General features: G+C 40.4%; 1 protein-coding gene across 1 annotated transcript in view; it reads left to right on the forward strand.

Annotated features, from left to right (window-relative positions):
- The window catches only part of SUMF1 (sulfatase modifying factor 1), a 66,585-nt gene extending 54,542 nt beyond the window's left edge, over window positions 1–12,043 (forward strand). Inside the window, exons 8-9 of the mRNA XM_065408143.1 lie at window positions 5,168–5,227; window positions 11,933–12,043. Coding sequence (XP_065264215.1) covers window positions 5,168–5,227; window positions 11,933–12,043 — 171 coding nt within the window. The remainder of the gene's footprint in view (window positions 1–5,167; window positions 5,228–11,932) is intronic.
- Window positions 12,044–21,976: the final 9,933 nt, after the last annotated feature.

A 21,976-nucleotide genomic window follows, 5' to 3' on the forward strand; every position in this document is an offset into this window, starting at 1 on the left:
AACTCCAGCTCGTTTCTCTCATTTTCTGCGTCCCAGAGAGCTTTCTCAGTTATCAAGTAACGTCTTTATCTTCAGTAATTTGAAAGGATACATTAAGAGGATGATGCTCTGTAATGTAATAGATCTCTAAAGAGAGAGTCACGTTGGGAGGCATTGTTACAGCTCAAGTGGTCCGATAGAGCATTTCTATGCTCTAATCCTATTTCATAGGCTGGGATTTTCAGTATAATTCATGCTTTGTAACAAATAGCCCTCTAAGGTTTAGTTTTGTCTGGCACTGGATTTTTGTAATAAGACTGACTTAAACCAAAGAAAGTGGTAATTGTATCTGCACATCAGTAACAGGAGTTGCCTCTGTAATTACTGAGGCATACAACAATCACGTAGATGGACAAACACGTCTTTTAATCCCAGATTAGCATGCTCTTTCTAGTTTTAACTGGGCTGCTTCTGAGCTGGTAGCAGGATGGCTGCTGCTCTGAACTCTGTGCTCACTTTTTATTGCTTTTAGTGGGGAATCCTGCTATCGGTTTCTGTTTTTTGTTTTCACACAGATCTTGTTTTTATAGGCAAATGTTCCGCTTTCTGTCTGTGCTCCATGCTGGCTGCTGAAATGAGATGAATTTGCTGTTTACGCATCATTTGTGCTTTTGATGGCTTATCTTTACAGTGAGACACGCAACATATTTGCGTCAAAGGTTTTATGGAGTCTGTCATGGTTCAGAGCAGCTGCACCTATATCTCCCCTCAGGGGTTCAGCAAGGGTACCCACTCTCAGGTTTTCATTTCCCCAACTGTTGCCTCTTTGGGGTATGGACTGGTGACCTGCATCTCTCTCCTGACCTGGGTGTTTCTGGGCTATACAGCTCCCTGCCTTCACTATATATTTCCCAGCAGTCAGCCTAAACAGACCTGATTGCTTTCTCCTCTGAGATTGATAACAGAGTGATCACTACAGATATGTTACCACACAGTTTCCTATGCAAGCCTACTTTATTTTTAAGGTAAAAACACTACAGAGAAAACCTATTAAAAACAATGAAAGAACCTACACGCATGCTAATAAGCTTACCAGAGTCCATCCCAACTCTTCATAGGCTCTGGCAAGAGGGGTCTTTCAACACCCCACCGTAGGGATTTCTTTGTGGTTACAAGTTCATCAGAGCTTCAGTTCAGAACAAGCACCCAGTCTTATGAGGCCTAAGTGGGCCAAGTCCTTCCAGTTCTCCCCTAAGAATTGGGGCCCCCTGTAGACCAGGAGTTCTGTCTGTTTGCTGGGTCAGGAAGAAGGCCCCCAGTCAGCCTAAACTTGGGCTTTTTATCCAAAAGTCTTTCCTCCTGTCTGTGGGTCTATGGAGGATCCAGTTTGAACTAGTATATGCATATTTCCTGGGGATGGTGGGGTCTCAAAGGCTGATAACTGAGGAAGTTCATTAGCATCCTCCTCCCTACTAGTGAAGGTACATGCAGTTCCCCAAAAATACATACACAGTTGCATTTTTAATACAGTGTACCCCACAGGTATTAACTTAATTATTACTGAATTAGGGTTAACTCAAGAAAGCTTAGCTGAATTCCATGAGGTTTGTTCAGTATATTACAAGACATTGTCTGTCACAGAGTCTGTTTCCCCAGACCTTGGAAATGGAGAATAAGTAATTCACATGACAAGCAGAAATCATGCAATATATACAGAGGATGAACTAATAATTTTTTACCTGCAGTACATACTTGCCTGTTTTGGAGCACAATTAAGTGATGGTGTACTGTACTGCTGTAAGAGTACCTTTGGTACCATGCAGTCTGCTTCTAGAATGTACTCTTCCTTCTCCCTCAAAGAAAGACCTTTCCAAGAATGGTAGTGGGGGAAGAGTGGAGGAAGCACAACTGTGTTCCCATTTTGTCAATGGGATCCACCTCACCCATTTATTAAGTAATGGACACCATTGTGGTCTGTTTTGACTCATTGGATCCACAGCTGCATCTGATGCCTTGTAATCTCCTCCTTTACCCATGATTAAATTGTGCTCTAGACCAGTAGTTTGGAAACTGTGTGGCAACTTCAGTTAAACTTCTAAAATGGAGAATATTAAAGAGTGATTAAAAATAGTACGTTCGGCACAGTAGCTTCTGTAGTGTCTACTTATATTAATTTTATTTTAGGGTATTCCCACTCTTTCTTTTCAATATGCCACAGAGATGTTTATGCTTCATCTATCTAGAGGAGTGGTGGAGAAGCTGGGAGCTAGGTAGGGGGCAGTGGGATTTTTGCCTCTTGGAAGTAAGCTGGAATTGTGAGAGATGCACACCAGCTGGTTGGTGGTTCAACAGTGATCAGCAGTGAAATGATTACGTGCCGATACTTTAAGGCTATGTCTACACGATCACTTATGTCGGCCAAACTTGTCGCTCAGGGGTGTGAAAAAACACCTCTGAGTGACATCAGTTTCACCAGTGTAAACAGTAATGTGCACAGTGCAATGTTGGCAGGAGAGCTTCTCCCACCGTCATAGCTACTGCCGCTCCTTGAGGTGGTTTTATTATGTCGCACAAGCCATATACCAATTTTGGTAATGGATTTTTGAAGAGAACAAATTCTTCAGTGAAGTATCTTTCTTGAGGTTTGGCCACTTTGCATAATCATCTCTCTTCTAGGTCTATTTGAATTGTCAAGGCACAGTCCATGGGGAAGGGATGCCCTTCTCTTGTTGACCACCTCAACAGATATCTAGGACTCAATAGGCCAGAGAGACTGAGGCTACGTCTTCACTACCCACCTGAATCGGCGGGTAGAAATCGATCTCTCGGAATTATCGCGTGTCGTCGGGACACAACAATCGATCCCCGAATCGACGCTTGTACTCCACCAGCTTAGGTAGGAGTAAGCGCCGTCGACGGGGGAGCCGCGGAGGTCGATTTGCCGCCGTCCTCACAGCGGGGTAAGTTGGCTCGGATACATCGAATTCAGCTACACTATTCACGTAGCTGAATTTGCGTATCTTAAATCGACACCCTCCTCCCCCGTAGTGAAGACGTAGCCTGAGTTATCCTTCTTACACCTGTTCTATAGCTCTGCAAACTGATTTTCGGGGGTGAGCATCTTTCATAAGCACAAAGACTGTACAGTTTAAAAGCTGGGGGGAAATGTAAACTCCTGAAGACATAGTGTATGTGGGCCTACTTTCAGGTGTTTTATGAAGACTAATATGGCTCTGTACACTTCTTGTATCTGTACTAGAGAGGGGGATCATTTCTGTAATTGCGGTGGAGAAAGCTGGAAGTCTTTTCCTGAAACACCCCATCTTATTGGTAGATGGTGTTCCTGCTCAGAAAGGTTGAGTGCAACTGATGGACTGAGGCAGGTGGTTGGCTCCTAATTCTACCTGGTTATAAGGGAGGTGGGAATGGCTCACAGGTAAGAGAAAATCTAGGGTGTGTGCTCAGGAGTCCTGACAGAGCAACCCTAAGAGCAGCCAAGTCTGGGGAGAAGGTTTGAGCTGATTGTTGTACCTTATTTGGTAATGAAGCCAAATCCAGGAAACGGATGGATTTGGATTGCATACTGTGGCATCGCTTGTAGAATAGTTTGGAAAGAGATTTGGAAAAATGCTTGTATATCACCTCTTTAGTTACTAGATTGCAAAACACCCTGAAGTAATCCCTCACCCCACCTCTGTAGTTGTAAGGATAAAAATGAGTAACAGAATTATGGTGAATTTACTGTGTGGTCTTTGTCCCCCTACTCCCCATTTAAAAACGAGGCAGCATAGATTAAAATATCAGTCTCCTGGTTTTTTACAAATACCATTTTTAAGTAGATCACTGTTTTTTTGCTTTAAAAATACAGAACCTTGTTTTAGACATCATGCCGACTTTAAAATCCTTTGCTGCCACATAAGGAATTCTTCATTTACTTGGAGTTATCTGTGAGACTTTCACTGAGACACTTGACTGAAATATTTTAAGTAATTTGCAGAATATATGATTGTTCAGTAGGTACCGAAATCTGAATACCTGTATATGTCAGAGCTCATTTACCCTGCCCAAGTAAGTTTTTCATTTGATACTGATTTTAGGCCCAATATGCCAGCAACACAATCCATAACATATTATTTAAGATATATTTTATAGCTTTTGTAAGCAAGACATGCTCTCTTGCATGCAATTCCAGTTTGTGATAGTAAAGCTCTTCCTGCCTAGAGGAGGAGTTTCATGTGGAGGAGAGATAGCAACTTTTACTTGGATTCTTGTGGGAAATTTTCCCTTCAGAAGTAGCCTGTGTATAAATCCGTGGTGCAGACAAATATAAAATGCAGCGGTAGCTTGTATCTTGTAATGCCTTTCTTCCAGGTCTTCAAAGAGCTTCCCATGCACTAGCTACTTAATACTTACAGAAGTAAGTGAGCAGTATGGTAACCATTTCACAGCTGTGCCCAGATTCACATATTGAGAATGTAGTGAAGCCACTAGTAGAACTCAGGTTTCCTGACTTACAGCCCCTGTTCTAATGGCTAGGCAACACTTCTTCCTTTTTGGGAGTGGAATTCATAAGGGATTGTAAAATTAAAGTCTGCATGAGAAGACATTATTGGTCTGATCTTCCTAAAATGTGTGCACACAAAACATGCTTTTAATTGCAGGCCCATACAGTTACACAATGGCCCCACTGGACCTCGCAGAAAGCATTGAACTCTTCAGCTGCTTCCACGTAACACGTGGATGGGGAGAGAGGCAGTGCAGTGTGAATGACAGGTGAAGATGTATGATCTTGTCTCTTATGAGAATTCTGCAGCAACAGAGCTTTTTTCATATCTTCAACATCATTACTCTTCACACTTGTCATTCTGCTTATTACAGTATATTATGAGCTTCTTTAAAGAAACAGAATAGCACACTGCCCTCTTGACAGGTAGAACAATTATTAGAATTTCAAGTACTTATTACTTGAAGTGGTGAAATCAGAACAATTACTCTGTCCTGGCTTCCAATCTCTTGCAATGTAATTATTTCAAGCTTCTCTGTTTTCAGAAACAGCTGCAGTTTTTGTTTTGAATGCTGATGGTCATTCCTTTTTCATTTTCCTGCTCTTACCACTTTGTACCTTTACCTTGTAATTGGCTGTTGCTCTTTTTCAGAAGAAAAGTAACTGGTGTCCTTCCATCCACAGAAAGGGCCCTCATCAGGGACTGACAGAGTGAAGAAAGGTGGATCCTATATGTGCCATAAGGTAAAGCTAAAAGACTTACAGCAAACCTCACTGGTTTAGCTGTCAGGCTATTGTTAGTAATTACTGCTTTCTATTTTTGTCGGCATGTATTTGTGATTATCTAATGAGACTAAGCTGAAATAAATACATTAGGCTATTAATACATAATAGGAACCTGATACATGTTACACAGGAATAGTTCAAAAATTCTGCATAAACATTATATGGCTACATTTTTTAATTGCTCAGATAATTATCATGGTAGTGGGGGGGAGGGATAGCTCAGTGGTTTGAGCATTGGCCTGCTAAACCCAGGGTTGTGAGTTCAATCCTTGAGGGGGCCACTTAGGGATCTGGGGCCAAATTAGTACTTGGTCCTGCTAGTGAAGGCAGGGGACTGGACTCGATGACCTTTCAAGGTCCCTTCCAGTTCTAGGAGATAGGATATCTCCATTAATTTAATTTAATTTAATTTAATTTAATTTACCCTTGAAAGGATATGTAAATATCTCAATGAAGCAAAGTCATGTTCCCATATTACCAGAGGTGATAAAGTACTAGTTTTCCACATCTAGAGATGTGATCTCAGAATTTAGCTGTCTTGGCTCCATAGGAGACAGTAGCAAATTTTGCATCAACTGGTCTAGTTGATGCCACTTCTAGCAACGTCTAGGTTTGGCATGATGCTAACTTGGTTGTAGAGGCTCCACATTGTTCAGTGCAACAAACAGCCTCTTACAAAGTTAAGCAAATCAATATTGTATTGTACCATTTTACCCTGGCTTGACATGAGAGCTGGCAAAAAGAGAATTTACTTTTTGCAAATGTTGTCAGATCCAGGCTTGCAAAGTTATTGCAGTGTGAGTCCTTAATGGTTACTTCACTCAACCAAATATTGTCCTGTAAATGATGGAAAAGTCCTCAACTGCTGGTACTTTCCACATATCATATGTGCTCTCCTGAGTAGTTTGGAGACACCATTGTACTATGTCCTGCCCTATACCATTCCATTCCAGACCTTGATGATTGTTATCATTGGAGGAAAGGAAACCTAGCTTCTCTTCCAGAGGATGGTGTAATTTATGGTTCTTGGATTTTTGTATGTAGAGTCTCTTGAGCAGCTCTCAACCATTTTCAGTACGCACTCTTGAAGTCGACACATGGTATTCAGTGGGTTTTTTTGGGGGGGGGTGTGGGGGGGGGAGTTGATTATCTTTTTATTATAGCAAAGATTACTAGAGATCTTGGGGGCTCCCATACAGTTTTTTTCTGACCAAAACCTTCCTTTTTAGAACAGATGTTAAAATAAAACCTTGTGGTGCCCAGGAGTCAATTAGATGAGAATTACTGGAGTTGTTCTCTCCTCCTTTCCTAAAGCATCTTAATGTTTAAATGTTTAGGAACCTTCTACAAGTTAAGCAGATGTACTTATAAGTGCAAAGGCTTTTGACAGTGCACATCTTATTTCTTAAGACTTTTGAGAGAACATGAACTTTTTGGAGTTTCCATTTTATAAAAAGGTAAATGTGCCTATGTTAAAACCACTTATTTTATAAAGCATGGTAATTTAAGCAATATCTGATAATGACATTTGATCACAAAATTACTCTAGTTATTGCTAAAATTAGCAAGTAGTCATGGAAATATGCAAAATAACATGCTCCAGAATTCAGTGTGTTGCCTTTTTTGCTGTAAAGCCAAAAATTCAGTGTTGGAGAAGGGAACTGGTGTTCCTTCTCTTTTAATAATCATGTTTCCAGAATTGCGGAATGTAGCCAATGCTCATGTTCTTTCTGTAGTTTTCTTGCAGGTAGTTCTCTACCATGTAGTGTTCTTGCAGTTTGGGAGCTGTAAGCATTAAATCAACTAAATACTGGTGAAATAGGAAAATTTAAATAAAAGAAATACTACCTAATCTGAAAACACGTTCTCCACAACTCCAGATTAAATTGGTTCAGGATAGTACTACTTAAACTGTGTTTTAAATCGGAATTAGTGTAAGGAACGAACACACATAACTGTGCCTTACTACGTTATATACAGTGAATAGGCATATTTCACAGTCAAGAACTAAATTATTCTTGATTTTTTAAACACCCTCCTACCTTTGTCTTGATGGGGTAGTTATATGCCCAAATCCAGCAAAATAAGGGGTAGGAATAGCTTTGTACTGCACCTTTCATATGCCAATCATCTCAAGGCACAGTTGTTAGTTAGATCCTGGTGATGCAGGAACTGTGTAGGTAAATATAAAAATGTCAAGTACTACTGAATTTGTGAAAGTGACTGCTTTGGAGACTCTGCAGTAGCTCGCACACAGGGTTGTGGATTAGAATGCAGGATTAGAGAGAGGAAATATTGGAACCCTCAGATAGGTTTATCCTTTGCTCATTTTGTAAATTACAATACAGTCTTCAGATTGCTTCTGGACAGTTGACAGAGACTGGAGTTAGTCAGGATCAAATCCTTATGGCTGTGTAGCACCTCCATCTTCCCTCCCCACAAGCCCTTTCCCTCGGGCTGTATTAGCTTTCCACTTGTTCAAGTCTATATCCTAGTTTAGAAGCTGAACTCACAAGTTCAGAGGTAAGAGTCCTGGCAGCTGAGCCAGGCTGATGGGAAGGAAGCTTGAGCATAACTCCCTTTTGCAAGTTTGTACACCTGGAGTCCTACCACATTGCCTCGCCAGTAAATCGTGTTAGCTGCAAGAATGCTTGTGGAGCTTATGATTATGTCAGTATCCTGAAATGACTCCGTGCTTGCAGAGATGAATAGGTGCAAAAAACTTCCCTTGTGTTACATAGGCTCCCCAAAAGGGGAAGTGCTTTAGTGGTCAAGCCTCAGAGGAACAGGGGAGGAGGCAGATGGTCCCAGTAGGGGCTTGGGCTAATAAAGTGTTAATTTTCTTATTAATAGTAAAACTAGAAAAGCTTTGAGAGGATTGGAAGCAAGAATATGACAAGTGGAGAAACTGAGAGAGCTTCAGAGAGTTTGGGAGGGTTGTTAGTCTGAGCGATGGGACTCATTGCTTGTTCTTTCCTCCCAAAGACTAACATTTCACTAATGCTGAGGTGAAGGATTAATGGATTCCACATGAAAACCTTTTTGAAATGTTACTCAATCTCATGTAAACATTCGGTCCGGTGATATTGCATCTCTTTGCAGAGAGAATGTAACAGGCAGCAATAACTAGTCTCTCTCTGCGCGCCCCTCCTCCCCCCCAAAAAAGTGGATAAACCCCATTCTGGAATTCTGTAGCTGCATTTATTGAACCTTCTTGTAAATATTTTCTTAATCTATAAAATAGATTGATGCTCCAGCTGTTTTATGAATATTTTCACTGTCTCCATCTTAGACCAATGTTGATACTCCATGCACTGCTAGTTGTGAAGGATTGAACCTAAGAGTTCAAACTTCTAAAGCCAAGCCACTTTTTAGTCTTTCTCCAAAGTTTGCATTGTACGAAGTATCTTGCGTATTACACTTTCATCACCTATAACTCAGTTACTGTTTGACCAACATGCTTTATGCTTCCAGGAAAAATTATTCGGCCTGCGAGGAAACTTTATATGGTCAAAAGGGTATATTGAAGTATAAGACTTAAGAAGTCAAACATATGGAAATCTAGTTGCAACCCTGTATAACACCAAATGTATTTATATTGCTTCCTTCATAAATAGCCACAAGGTGTAATGCCAGGGCTTATCTGAGTGAAAGGGGAGTCATCAAACTGAATATTTTAAAATAGACTAATGAAAAAAATCACTTTCTGATAGAGCCCTCCTTTTAGCATCATGTCCTGAAACTTTATGGATTTCTTTTTCTTTTTTTCTTCAACAGCAGAAAATACTTTATTTGTAAGGGTCTTTTCAATTAGTCATTTTCTCTCTTGTTAACTGACTAGAGAGGGAAATAGTGAAACTGACTGCACCCCACCTACTACCAAATGCAGATAATAAAACTGATGTCTAAATACATCCTCTGCTACTTTCATTTTTAGTAATCTTCACTGTCACTTGTAAGAATACACGATACACCATTTGTGGCAAGTGTGACTTTCAGTTTGAGAAAGATCCTTTACCCAACAGGAATGTGTGGGGTGATGGGTAGTTGAAGAGAAACTGGTAAGAGATGGAGCTTTCAGCTTGGATAGCGATGAGAGACTTGAAATTTATTTCTGAAGAGTTTGATTACTACCATCTCACAATAGCCCTTCAAGTCTTATTGATTTAACTCCCAGCTTCCGGCATGAACAACAGCTGTGCCCCAAACTCTGTTCACGTTACACTAAAAATATGTCCCTCCTTTGTGTATTTGTTCAGATTAAAAACAAACCCATTCCATTCCTCTCCTTCTCAAAGCCTGCAGCTGGTAAATCATCCTCATAATTAGATTAAATTTCCTGTGAGAATGTAAGGTGAAATCAATGTCACACGTTAATTAGCAGCTTTGATTAAATTAACACTGGAATAGAATCTTCTTTACTGATGAATAATGTGACCCATTTTAAAGGCTTTTAAAGACTGGAGTCTTTTTTTTTAGGTGTTAAAAGTAGGCTGTGTATTAAGACCAAAAAATTGTATAGTACAAAGGATTTTGTATTAGATGCCTTTTAAAAGCCATTTAAATGGATTCCTCTACTCCCTTTACAGTTGCCAAAGGGGGTAGGCAGGTGTGAGGGAGAGTGTGTGTGTGTGTGTGAGAGAGAGAGAGAGAGAGAGAGAGAACCTTGCTAAATGACCACTTTATTTCCAAAGCAGATAGTCTTGTAAAATCTAGTAGGATGCTGCTTCTTGCAGTATCATGAGTTGCACAGAGCCCTCTGCAGCATGCATGGCAGTTACCGTACACAGTATTTTTGCTCAGGGCAAAAACTGTTCTCTGGGTTCGTAGTTTGTACCTGTATCAAGAACTGTAGATTGAATTAGTGGTGGAGGGATAGCTCAGTGGTTTGAGCATTGGCCTGCTAAACCCAGGGTTGTGAGTTCAGTCCTTGAGGGGGCCCATTTAGGGATCTAGGGCAAAATCTGTCAGGGACAGTACTTGGTCCTGCTGTGAAGGCAGGAGACTAGACTCAATGACCTTTCAAGGTCCCTTCCAGTTCTATGAGATAGGTATATCTCCATATTTTATTTACATTTCTCCTTAGGTGGAGGCACTTGACAGTTAATGGAGGTAAACACCAATGAACTGTCTCCACACTGAATGGGCAAAACTTGACTGCACTGAAGTTTGGTTATACAAATGAATCCCCTACTTGGCCTATGAGCCTAGAATATAAGCCACTACAAAGTAGTAAAATATATGTACCTGTCTAGAAAGCAGCCTGTCCCCGTTCCCTTGTTCTTGTGACTTTCCTTCATAGGCAGAGAGACATCAAATTTCAATTCAGAACTAGTAGTGATTGTTTTATAGCAATGTTACATCTGAAGAAGGTTTCAGAGTAGCAGCCGTGTTAGTCTGTATCCGCAAAAAGAACAGGAGTACTTGTGGCACCTTAGAGACTAACAAATTTATTTGAGCATAAGCTTTTGTAGGCTACAGCCTATCCTATCCGATGAAGTAGGCTGTAGCCCACGAAAGCTTATGCTCAAATAAATTTGTTAGTCTCTAAGGTGCCACAAGTACTCCTGTTCTTTCTGAAGAAGTATCAGAGGGGTAGCCGTGTTAGTCTGAATCTGTAAAAAGCAACAGAGGGTCCTGTGGCACCTTTAAGACTAACAGAAGTATTGGGAGCATAAGCTTTCGTGGGTAAGAACCTCACTTCTTCACTTGCATCTGAAGAAGTGAGGTTCTTACCCACGAAAGCTTATGCTCCCAATACTTCTGTTAGTCTTAAAGGTGCCACAGGACCCTCTGTTGCTTTTTTCTGAAGAAGGTGTTCATAATGTCAGATAACTGATGGGCCATAATGTTTTGAATACAACAAGGAGTCTGGTGGCACCTTAAAGACTAACAGATTTATTTGGGCATAAGCTTTCGTGGGTAAAAACCTCACTTCTTCGGATGCATAGAGTGAAAGTTACAGATGCAGGCATTATATACTGACACATGGAGAGCAGGGAGTTACTTCGCAAGTGGAGAACCAGTGTTGACAGGGCCAATTCAATCAGGGTGGATGTAGTCCACTCCCAATAATGGATGAGGAGGTGTCAATTCCAGGAGACGGAAAGCTGCTTCTGTAATGAGCCAGCCACTCCCAGTCCCTATTCAAACCCAGATTAATGGTGTTAAATTTGCAAATGAATTTTAGTTCTGCTGTTTCTCTTTGAAGTCTGTTTCTGAAGTTTTTTTGTTCAATGATAGTGACTTTTAAATCTGTAATAGAATGACCAGGGAGATTGAAGTGTTCACTTACTGGCTTATGTATGTTACCATTCCTGATGTCCGATTTGTGTCCATTTATTCTTTTGCGGAGGGACTGTCCGGTTTGGCCAATGTACATGGCAGAGGGGGTGGGCAGGAAGGGAGGTGGAGTGGGATTAAGGGTAACAGTGTTCAAATAACTGTCAGAATTTCTCCTTGAGTTTCCTCTCTTCCATCCAATAGGCTTTTCCAACTTTTTCCCATCAGCCTGGTGCTTGACTGTCATCTTTGCCCGTCAGTAGCAAACATCAGCAGCAATTGAAACGCTCTGTGATATTAGACTAACCAGCCCTTACTTCTGTAGACATAGACACAAGCTGTAATATGCGCTTAAGTGACTTTTTTTTTCTTGCCTTCTAGTCCTATTGCTACAGGTATCGCTGTGCAGCCCGCAGTCAAAACACTCCTGATAGTTCTGCTTCAAACCTGGGATTCCGTTGTGCAGCAGACACTCTGCCAGCTTTACAGTGACAGAACTTGTTGGTGCTTTGAAGCCACAGGGGACTAAAAATTTCACTCCAGTACGAGGAGTTTTGTGGAGCTCCAGCCTGCTGAGATGTTCTGCAGTTACCAGTCTCTAGTGAGACAAAACAAGATATCCAGCTAATTAAAGAAGACATCGTTGGAGAAAATCACCTTCCAAAATAAGTCAGAGACATTTAATTCTATAACCAGTCTTTAGAGAAGTTGGGTTGAATTCCCATATCAACTGTGCAGGTGAAAACATGGCGTTAATGCTATTGATTTCATTAGAAATATTCCAGATTTACACCAGCATAGAACTAACCAGAACCTTCCTGACTGCATTTTGAAAAGGATATTTTGTTTCAGATACTATTTTTATCTCCTCTAGAGAAGATGCTCTTCAGTACTGAGTAAGTATTTTATGATGGATTTACCTAAGTGATCCAAAACCCTCAAGTAGGCCCTACAAACTTTGGGAGGAGTTAAAGGAGAATTTGAGCTTTTGTAGCATGGTATTTACTTGTTATATCCTGAGTAATATAGGAAACATATTGTCAATTATAACTGAGGGTCATGGACGGAAGAAAAACATTCCACTTGATCTATTACCCTATATTGGCAATTGGCTATGCTTTTGTAGATTTAGGCTACCTACAAATATGTAGGTAACCTACATTTGTAAAAATGTAGTGTAGCTCTTATACTGCATTCCTTTTGCACGTGAACATTGTGTTCAGAAAAGACCCTTGCCCAGGTGAGTAGTAACTTTCTCCCTTTTTAGAAAATGGCAGCTTTTATTCGAATAGGGATGATAGTCCCATTAAGGATTGAACATTTATTGCCTTTACACTGGAAACTTGTAGCGATAGAAACACACCAGAGATTTCCTTTAACGTCTATCTAACATTGTGTAGATTTATTTTGGGGGCTTTAAGTTATTTATTCAAACTAGTGATTTTAAAGTTTTCTTTGACGGTGAATGGCTCTTCTTATATGAAAGCTTGCATGAAAAGACAAGAAATTTGAACTGAATGGAAAGTTTGTCATAGGCTTCATTGGGAAAACCTTGAGGTTGTCCTTAAATAAGTTTCAAAATGTATTGAAAAGCTCCATGTAGTTGTGGCTGGTAAATTAACTCAATCAGCTTGGGCTTTTCATGTTAAAATACACTTGAATCTTTCTTCTCTAATGTGCTTCACTCTTACCAGCACAGTGCTGCTGACTCTGGAACCCAGCCGTAGGAGCAGATGGAAAAGTTTCCATGTCAACCACTTACTCTTTATTCTAACTTTAATCTAATCAAGAAACTTTCTGTTTGCTGAATATTAAGAAGCTCCTAACCTGAATGTGCCAATCCTTTAGGCATGGGTTCTATTCCCAGCTGTTCCACTGACTCGGTGATCTAGGACAAGTCTTGTGTCTCAGTTTCCCCATCTATACAAAGGCACGTAAGCCTGATTCCCATTTTTAAAGTGCTTTGAGATCTATGAATAAGATGGGGTAAGTGTGTTTGTAATAGCAATATTTTGTATTCATATTATTCGCTTGTTTCCAGCACTTCTTGCCTATAACTTTGATAGGTAGGCGTTAAAATACAAATACATTAGTTGCCAACTTCTGCCCTGGGATAGTGAGTTTCCCACCGAATGGAAAGCCACTACAGAGGGGTATTCCTATGGGAGTGGCCATGCAGTTCACCCACCCCAGGCCCCATTGGCATAGGAACTAAAGTTACACTTACACGACAGACTAAAATTCAGCGAAAGCCATTAAAGTATAAACATTTGCCAATTCGAAGTGTTAAAACATATCACATAATCATAGGAAAAAGCTGTGGTATCTCAAGGAACTGTTGGGAAAGACTAATTGACCAGTTGTATATACTAAACACAGTGCTCACAATAGTGCATCCACTGAAACAAATGGGAGGAAAAATGCTGTCCACCTTAGTTTAAACTTCCTGCGCTATCATAGGGACATGTCTGCCTTTGTGGAAGGGAGTATGTGAAAATTCTTTGTTTTGAGGCATTGTCATTGTTGAACACCTCTTTATTTATATACAATATAAAAAAGTGTCTGGTTCTGAAGCTTTGAAAAATCATTGGAATTTCTGTCTCTGAATGGCAGCTTCAGAGTAATGCTTGTTCAGAAGTGGGGCATGTCTGTCAAGATTTACTGTCCCAAGTGGCATAGGTGTAAGCTTCCTTCTGGTGGTCTTTCATTCTGGTGGCTTAACTTGTTTGTTTCATATAAACGCATTAGCTTGAACTATTCCCACTTTTTTTTTACACTTTTACAGCAATCGATCAGAACTTTGATAAAATGATTAAACTGAACATTCTGTAAACAACTGAGGTTTTTGAATTACTATTCATCTCACTTCACTCTTCAGCCATCTGCGAAGCATGTGGTTTGTCACTGGGCAAATCAGATATCCCTCTAGCAGTGTTCAGAGAAACAAGGTAAACTTCCTTCCCCTTTATTCTACCAAAAGAGAACAATGCCATATTTAAAACTTTTTTATGCTGGAAGATGGAAAGTGGGAAAACTTTCTTGGATTACTCTGATCTGTATTATGGAAATGTTAAACAACTACCTAGGCACAAATAATAGGTGAGACGTTTAAAGTACTGTACAATAGTAAGGCATCTAATTTAAAACTAATAAAATATTAAGAATATGGGTAGCATCCTCTAAAGGTATTTTTTATTATTTTTTCAGATCTCTTTAGCCCCCTCTATCATGTTTACAGATGAACATTTCAGGAAAAGTTTGGTGAACAATAGCTTGCTGTTTTCCAATGGCAGGGCGCTAGTATTCACATCCTCACATTACGACATATACAGGCAGTTGAAAGATTTGTTGCTTCTGATGTTCTTTGATATTTGTTCTTATTCCTACAATACATAATAGTACAAAATGTCCCCTTTTTATTCCTGCCACATCCATATTTTGCATGGGATTAAAACCTCCCGAATTTGTTTACAACTTTGTTTAGCAAACGTTTGAAAAATTTTCCCCTTAGAGTATCATGAGAACATCCAACTTTCAATCAGCAATTCTACAGAAATACTAGTTACAGCTATAGAACTGAAAGAATTAATCCCAGAGGGTTGCAATCTGTCTCTTCCGCCCCCCCCCCCCCCCAAAAAAAGGATTAATGTTATAACTAAACCACTTGTATTTCTAACGAAAATCATCCCTAGGCACCGATAGGGTTCTCCCAGGTTCCTGGCTATCAGAAAAGTGTTATTCCCCTGATTCAGCAAAGCACTTGTGACTTCAGTGGAACTTAAGCATGTACTAGAAATTAAGCACATGTTTTAAGTGCTTTACTGAATCATGGCCTAAATGGTATCACTTTGTCTGCAGAATCTGACTAGACTTACAGTTCTTTTAGACAGCCTTAAAGTATCCTGACTCAGCAAGGAGCCCCTGTGTGAAGCCCATTGAAGTTTATGGGACTCAGTGAGTGCACAGGTGTCCACCCACTCAGAGTTTGCAAGATAGGGCCCCTAAATGTAAAATCTGACCATTTGTAACAAGTTTTCTTATTGAAAGGAAGGAATTTGTGATTGAGCCCAAACCAAAACCAAAAATGTGTATCAACCCCCCCTCTCTATATAATGGGGTCCTCAAAACCATAGATGAACATTACTGCACTAAGGGTTGGAATCCAAACTCTTGGCTTTTTGAGGTGTTTGGATTTGATCCATTATTAAACTCCACATTGAACAGTGAATTGGCAGATTAGATTTTGTAGAGGGCCTAATCCTAGGAGGAACAGGCTCTATTTGGACAGATGCATACGATTTATAACGCACAGTCTTCAGAAATCTTACTTATTGGATATTTACTATTTGAAAACCTTACATGCAATTCATAGGATTAGACTGAAAACTCTGTAGCAGTTAAGTAGAGATGCAGCTGATGGAGAATGCACTTTAATCTTTTTTCAGTCTTCTTCTAGAGAGAGAGCGAGAGTGCGCATTCTAGTAGCCTTTATTCAATCAAGGAAGGCAGCTGCAGTGCTGTGGTACAGCAAAGATCTATGTTTTTGTCACTTAACACTAACTTGTCATAAACGTTATTGGGACCAAATGCCAATGTACTACTTTGATAGTGGTCTAGCAAATTCTTTAGTTTTGAATCTTTTGAAAGTACAGTAACTCCTCGCTTAACTTTGTAGTTATGTTCCTGAAAAATGCGACTTTAAGCGAATCCAATTTCCCCATAAGAATTAATGTAAATGGGGGGGTTAGGTTCCAGGGAAATTTTTTTCACCAGACAAGAGACTATGTATATATAAATAGTTTAATACTGTACACAGCAATGATGATTGTGAAGCTTGGTTGAGGTGGTGGAGTCAGAGGGTGGGATATTTCCCAGGGAATGCCTTACTGCTAAATGATGAACTAGCACTTGGCTGAGCCCTCAAGGGTTAACACATTGTTGTTAATGTAGCCTCACACTCTACAAGGCAGCACTAATGGAGGGAGGGGAGACAGCATGGTAGACAGAGACACACTGTGTGTGTGTGTGTGTGTGTGTGTGTGTGTGTGAGAGATGCGCATTGCCCCTTTAAGTACCGTGACCCCACTCTAAGTACATTGCCTTTTTAAGTAGATCAGCAAGTTGAGACTGCAGCTGTTGGCAGCAAGCTCCCTCCAGCCTGAGCCCTGTTGTGTGTGTGTGTGTGTGTGTGTGTGTGTGTCTCTCCCCCCCCCCCCCCCCGCTGCTCTATGGAGATGGGGTAGGCAGGAGCAAGGGGGAGGGGGACACCCTACATTAGCCCTCCTCCTTTCTATCCCCCCCCCCCAAGCAAGTAGGAGGCTCCTGGGAGCAGCTCCAAGGCAGAGGGCAGGAGCAGCACATGGTGGGGGGGGGGGACACAACTGAATTGCTGGCAATTGATAGCCTGCTGGGTGGCTGCCACACAGGGAACTTAGAGGAGCAGGGAGCTGATTGGGGGTGGGGGGGAGGAGCGGGAGGGCTGCTGGTCCACCCTGGTTCCAAGCCCCAGCAGCTAGCGACAACGGGCTGCTCTTTCTGCAAGCAGTGGACAAAGCAGGCGCCTGCCAAACAACATTGTAAGGGAGCATTGCGCAACTTTAAACAAGCATGTTCGCTAATTGATCAGCAACGTAACAATGAAACAACGTTAACCGGAATGACTTTAAGTGAGGAGTTACTGTACATATATCTCGAGTCTCTGGGTCACTCTCACCAGAAACAAAGATCAACTGTCCAGGACTAAAAGAGAAAAAAAATACAATTACATGCAGATACAAGACTCAGCCATGTGCTCTGGTTCAGTGCCAATAATGCAGATTTGATATGGCGGTAATGCATTTTGAATTTACACTTTCCCAAGTACTTGGAGCCTTGCCAAATATATTCACAAGAAGAGAAGCCGTGCAATTGATCTTGAAAACCCATCTAATCTTAAGGGATGAAAATACAGTGCTATGAGCATATTATAGAAGTTGTTTACAGTGAGGAATAGGAGGTAGATTGGACTTTATTTTAATTTGGATGTTCAAATATACCAGCTAAAAAGTGATAGGCATGATGCCATTTTAGGAGAAAAAGAAAGACTTCTCTGCACCAAAAAGTAGAGCTTGAAGTCTTAAGTGCTGTGTTTTTTTTAATATTTAGATGAAACCATATTACAGATGAGGATACAGAATCTGTGGAACTTCTCCTGAGATGTAGATTTTTCCTAAGAGAAATCCAAACCTTATTTAACTAGGAGATTAAGGTATTAATCACTGTTACCAGAGTGCCAGTCATGAGCAAAACCATAAGCTCAAAATCTAAGAACAGAGCTTTTAGGGTTAACATACCTATAGAAATGACAAAAGTGAATCATTAGATATGATCTCCAATCTATCTCTAGCTTCAGTTGTAATTCTAATCACATGTAAAACCCACTTAAGTCATTCTCCACAACCAAAGTTGGGAGATATGCTTATAGAATAGGGTGAGACTAAGGTGAAAATCCAGCAGTGAAATGTGTGTGAAGACAGTCCAGCAAAGAGCAATCAAATTCCCTTGGCCCCTCATCAGCATCAGGTAACGATTCAGTTCCAAAACAAAGTCCTCATCATGAGAAAAATAAAGCATCACTATTGGTTTATGGAAGTTAATGTATCTGTCCTCAGATAGGTAGCTTGTAGTACATGTACTATGCACAAATGTTATGAATATAGGCTGTCAAATTGTGGAGAGGAAACACACCCAGGGCTAGTTGAGCATGCACAGAGCATTTAGTTTACTGCTTAATATGTTCATGAATTACATCAAAGCCTTATCTACATCTTTCTTCTTGAAGGTGGGGAAAACTCAAAACCAAATGCCTTCTGTTTTAAAGCATCCATGCCCCCGTTAATTTCATCTTATTTAGCAAGTAATATATCTGATAGACAACATTACAGAATGCTCTCCTTGATCAGATTGGCTGTCTACATATTTTCCGTAACTGCAGCTTTATACATCAATCTTCAACTGTATGGAAAATAAACTAGAGTGATTAGTTCATATTACTAGACTGTTGGCTGACTGTGTACACACAGTTCCCCGCAAAACAGAAAAGCTCTACTATGCTTACAACGGCCTTTTTTTTTTTTTTTTTTAAATTGGGAAGTGGTCCCCTCCCAGAAAAGGATTATTAGCTAAAGTAATGGGATCTAATGCTGATAAGGAAAAACAATGGAGACATGTAACAAATAAAATGAAAGGACACTTCCTCTGTCTGCTATATCACATTTACTGAACTAGTGCTCTGAAACAGGCAGTGGTTGCACTGTTATGATAAGATTAGGCAGCTCCTTAGTCTTTCCGTTGTGGCACATGGTTTTCCCAAACTTGGCCTGCCAAGTAAGACAGCAATGTGCAAAAGCAAAAACACCCCTTGCCACACACACAATAAACACATGCCGACTGTCTGGGAACTATAGCAACACCCTTGTACGTTTTGTTTCATTGTCTTGGATGCAGCTAGCAAGAGAGCCAGTAGGGGCTACTGAATGGGAAAAATGATCACATTGTTTCCTCATTTGTGCAGTGTTTCTTCTGTTTGCGGCCTGACTTCTGGCAATAGGGTGCTCTCTGGCAACACTTGAAGCCTTACGCTTGGGTATCCTTGGCTGAAAGGCACTTTAGAAATGCAAAAATACGTTCACTCAACTCCTAGTTAGGATAGAAGATACATTCATGTCACTTACAGCTACACTGATAAAACTTATGATTTGGGGACTTTGTTTCAACTTTTTAAACAATATTAAAAATAATGTAATACCAATAGGATCTTTTGGCCTTAGGCATTCGATTTTTTTTTTAATCCTACCTCGTCTTGGATGTCTTCTGTGCATTACTCCAAACTTTGCATAAAAATGTGATCCTAGCACAAGATCTAATTGTCTTTCTTTGACAGAAGTGAAATTGTAGGTGGCTTGATCGGGCTTTAGGGAGGGTGTGGGTTGTCAAAATGGGAAACTAGGGAAAGACTGGCACCTCAGTAAGAGTGAGCAAAACCAAAGCTCTTCCCTTTCCAAGATGGGTGGATGAGATACTCCTTTTGCAAACTAACACCTGGAAAATAATGAAGGTGCATTTTGTCACTGGAGGTGCTATTTGGCCAACACCCTTCAGAAAAACAAGGGTAGCAAATTAGAATGTGTATTTAAAGTAACTGTTTAGGTGCTGACTGCTCCAACAGGACAAGTAGTATGATTGGAAATACATACTTCTTACAAACTTAAAAGTACAATAGTGTCTCACTCAGCAGCATGGGACATAAAAACAAAAAATTAAACAGACACAGAACTACCTTTTAATAACATCTACCCTTAGTGTTCTTTCCTTAAGTGTTTGGCAGAAGTGGCCCTCTCACTGGTTGTTTCTCAAATGTCCAGGACTTACAGGAACAGATTGTGAAGGGTGTTGTCACTGACCATCTTTTCCAGTTAGAAAAGTAGCAGCATGTGGAACTGGAACTAGTTTCATAGAATTGTATTCCTTATCCTACTGTGAAATGTTTGCATGGTGTGGAACCATTCACGCCATCCTCTTACTGCTGAAAATCAAAATGTGAATGTGCAATATTGCTTCTGAGTCACTGCGGTAAACAGTTGCCACCTTGCTGAAGGTGCTCCACCATTGCAATACTTTACCGGCAAGTACTCCAAAGTACCTGAATAAAGCAGATTTGTTTACAAAGTTAGTGGACAGACATGTACGTTTTGAACACTTTGTGATATTTAATAAACACAATGTACAGTGAATTATGATAACGAGCTACTCAGTAAGTTGAACAAGACAGTAAGTGAGCCACAGACTACATATTGTATTACAGAAAGCATACATTGAAATAATTTTTATGGACTGAATGGATCTTTCTGTGTTGTAAAATGCAGGTTTAGATTTTTTTTTTTTTTTTTAATTAAATTTGATCCACTGGCAACTGACCCATCCATCCTTGTCTCAAAAACTGACTTTAATTGATTAATCTATGTTGTACCACCTCACCACCCAACAGCACGACAAAACATTAAAAATAAGCTAGTCCAGCAGTCAGAACTAAGCAATGCATAGATGAATCTACTTGCCTTTCAAATTTTACCGCAAAGGTAGTGTCCGTTTCCCAGTGGTATGATCTTAGGGGGGAAACACTGGAAACTGGGGGTAGAAGATAGTAGAGGAACACTAAATCTTTAAACTAGCCCGACTGAAACAGACTGGACTTAAAGCATGCTACAACTGAAGACTGTATGGAATTACAGGAAAGGAGTGAGAGACCCTTTTCCTTTTCTAAACTAGGGTATGTGAGTAACTCTACCCCGATTGGGGCCTAACTGCCGAAAAGGAACAAAGTATGGTCTTTTCCTGGGCTCTAAAACATCTTCCATGTTCTACATTTTCAACCCTTCCATCTGGAATGTCCAGTTAAGATCTCTTACGTAGACCTCCACCATACACCGCTAGCAGAAGCAATCATTTCTAAGGGAGAAAGAGAGGAGGTACTCTGACACCATCAAATGATTATGGACTGATGAAAATCAGTAACAGCACTAGTGGATTTTTTTTATGACAGTCACTTGTCCACAACAACTGGCCTAAAACTAGCAACTTTCTTAACTCGTACTGCTAAACATTTTGTAGTTTTTAGTTGTAAAGTATAGCCATTACTTTATGTATCTTCTAAGCACCACTATCCCTCCTATCTGCAATGGCAAAACTCTGCTTCCCTGTTCCTTATAATCAGAGACAGAAACCAATTTGGTTTGAGAGGAAAAAAAGAGGCTAACAATAAAACATCTGACTGCATAAAAAATGCTTGAAAGGACTAATATTAAACAAAACAAAACAAAACCCCCTCTTCCCTCTACCATCTGTTGAACAGTGCAGAAACAGATGCTTGTTCGTAAAGGTGTTGTATATTAGCATCTACCACTTCCGTCTGTTTTGCCAGACACACAGGTAGTGTATTGTGCTACTCCACAGAATGGAATTTGGATTTTCTGCCCACTCCCTCAGTTATTTTGCCAACATCCGTTGGAAAGCATCACTGAGGTGATGCATGCTATTTCGAAGGGATGACTATACATCTACATTGGTGCCCTCTTGTGGCTAACTGAGCCTATGCCTTGAGATGGAGCCAGTTCAGAAAAAAAATTAGAATGATCACAGAGAAGGCCTGGGGTACAGAGTCCATTTCAGGGAACAGAGGAGAAAACGCAACGTCAAGTGTTCATGGAACAGAATTAGCTCCCTACCCAGTTACAGTCAAGTGGGGTAAGTAGGAAGAGCTGGCAAAAGATGGGGAGGAGGGAATGCATTTTACTTAATATTTTTCTGTAAAAGTTGGTCATGAAATAGGAGGGGCTCAGCTATAGCTATAAATGACTCTTAATTTTCAAACAGGCTCCAGAACAGGCA

This window comes from Emys orbicularis, chromosome 7 (genome assembly GCF_028017835.1).
Source record: "Emys orbicularis isolate rEmyOrb1 chromosome 7, rEmyOrb1.hap1, whole genome shotgun sequence".
NCBI classification, from domain to species: domain Eukaryota; kingdom Metazoa; phylum Chordata; order Testudines; family Emydidae; genus Emys; species Emys orbicularis.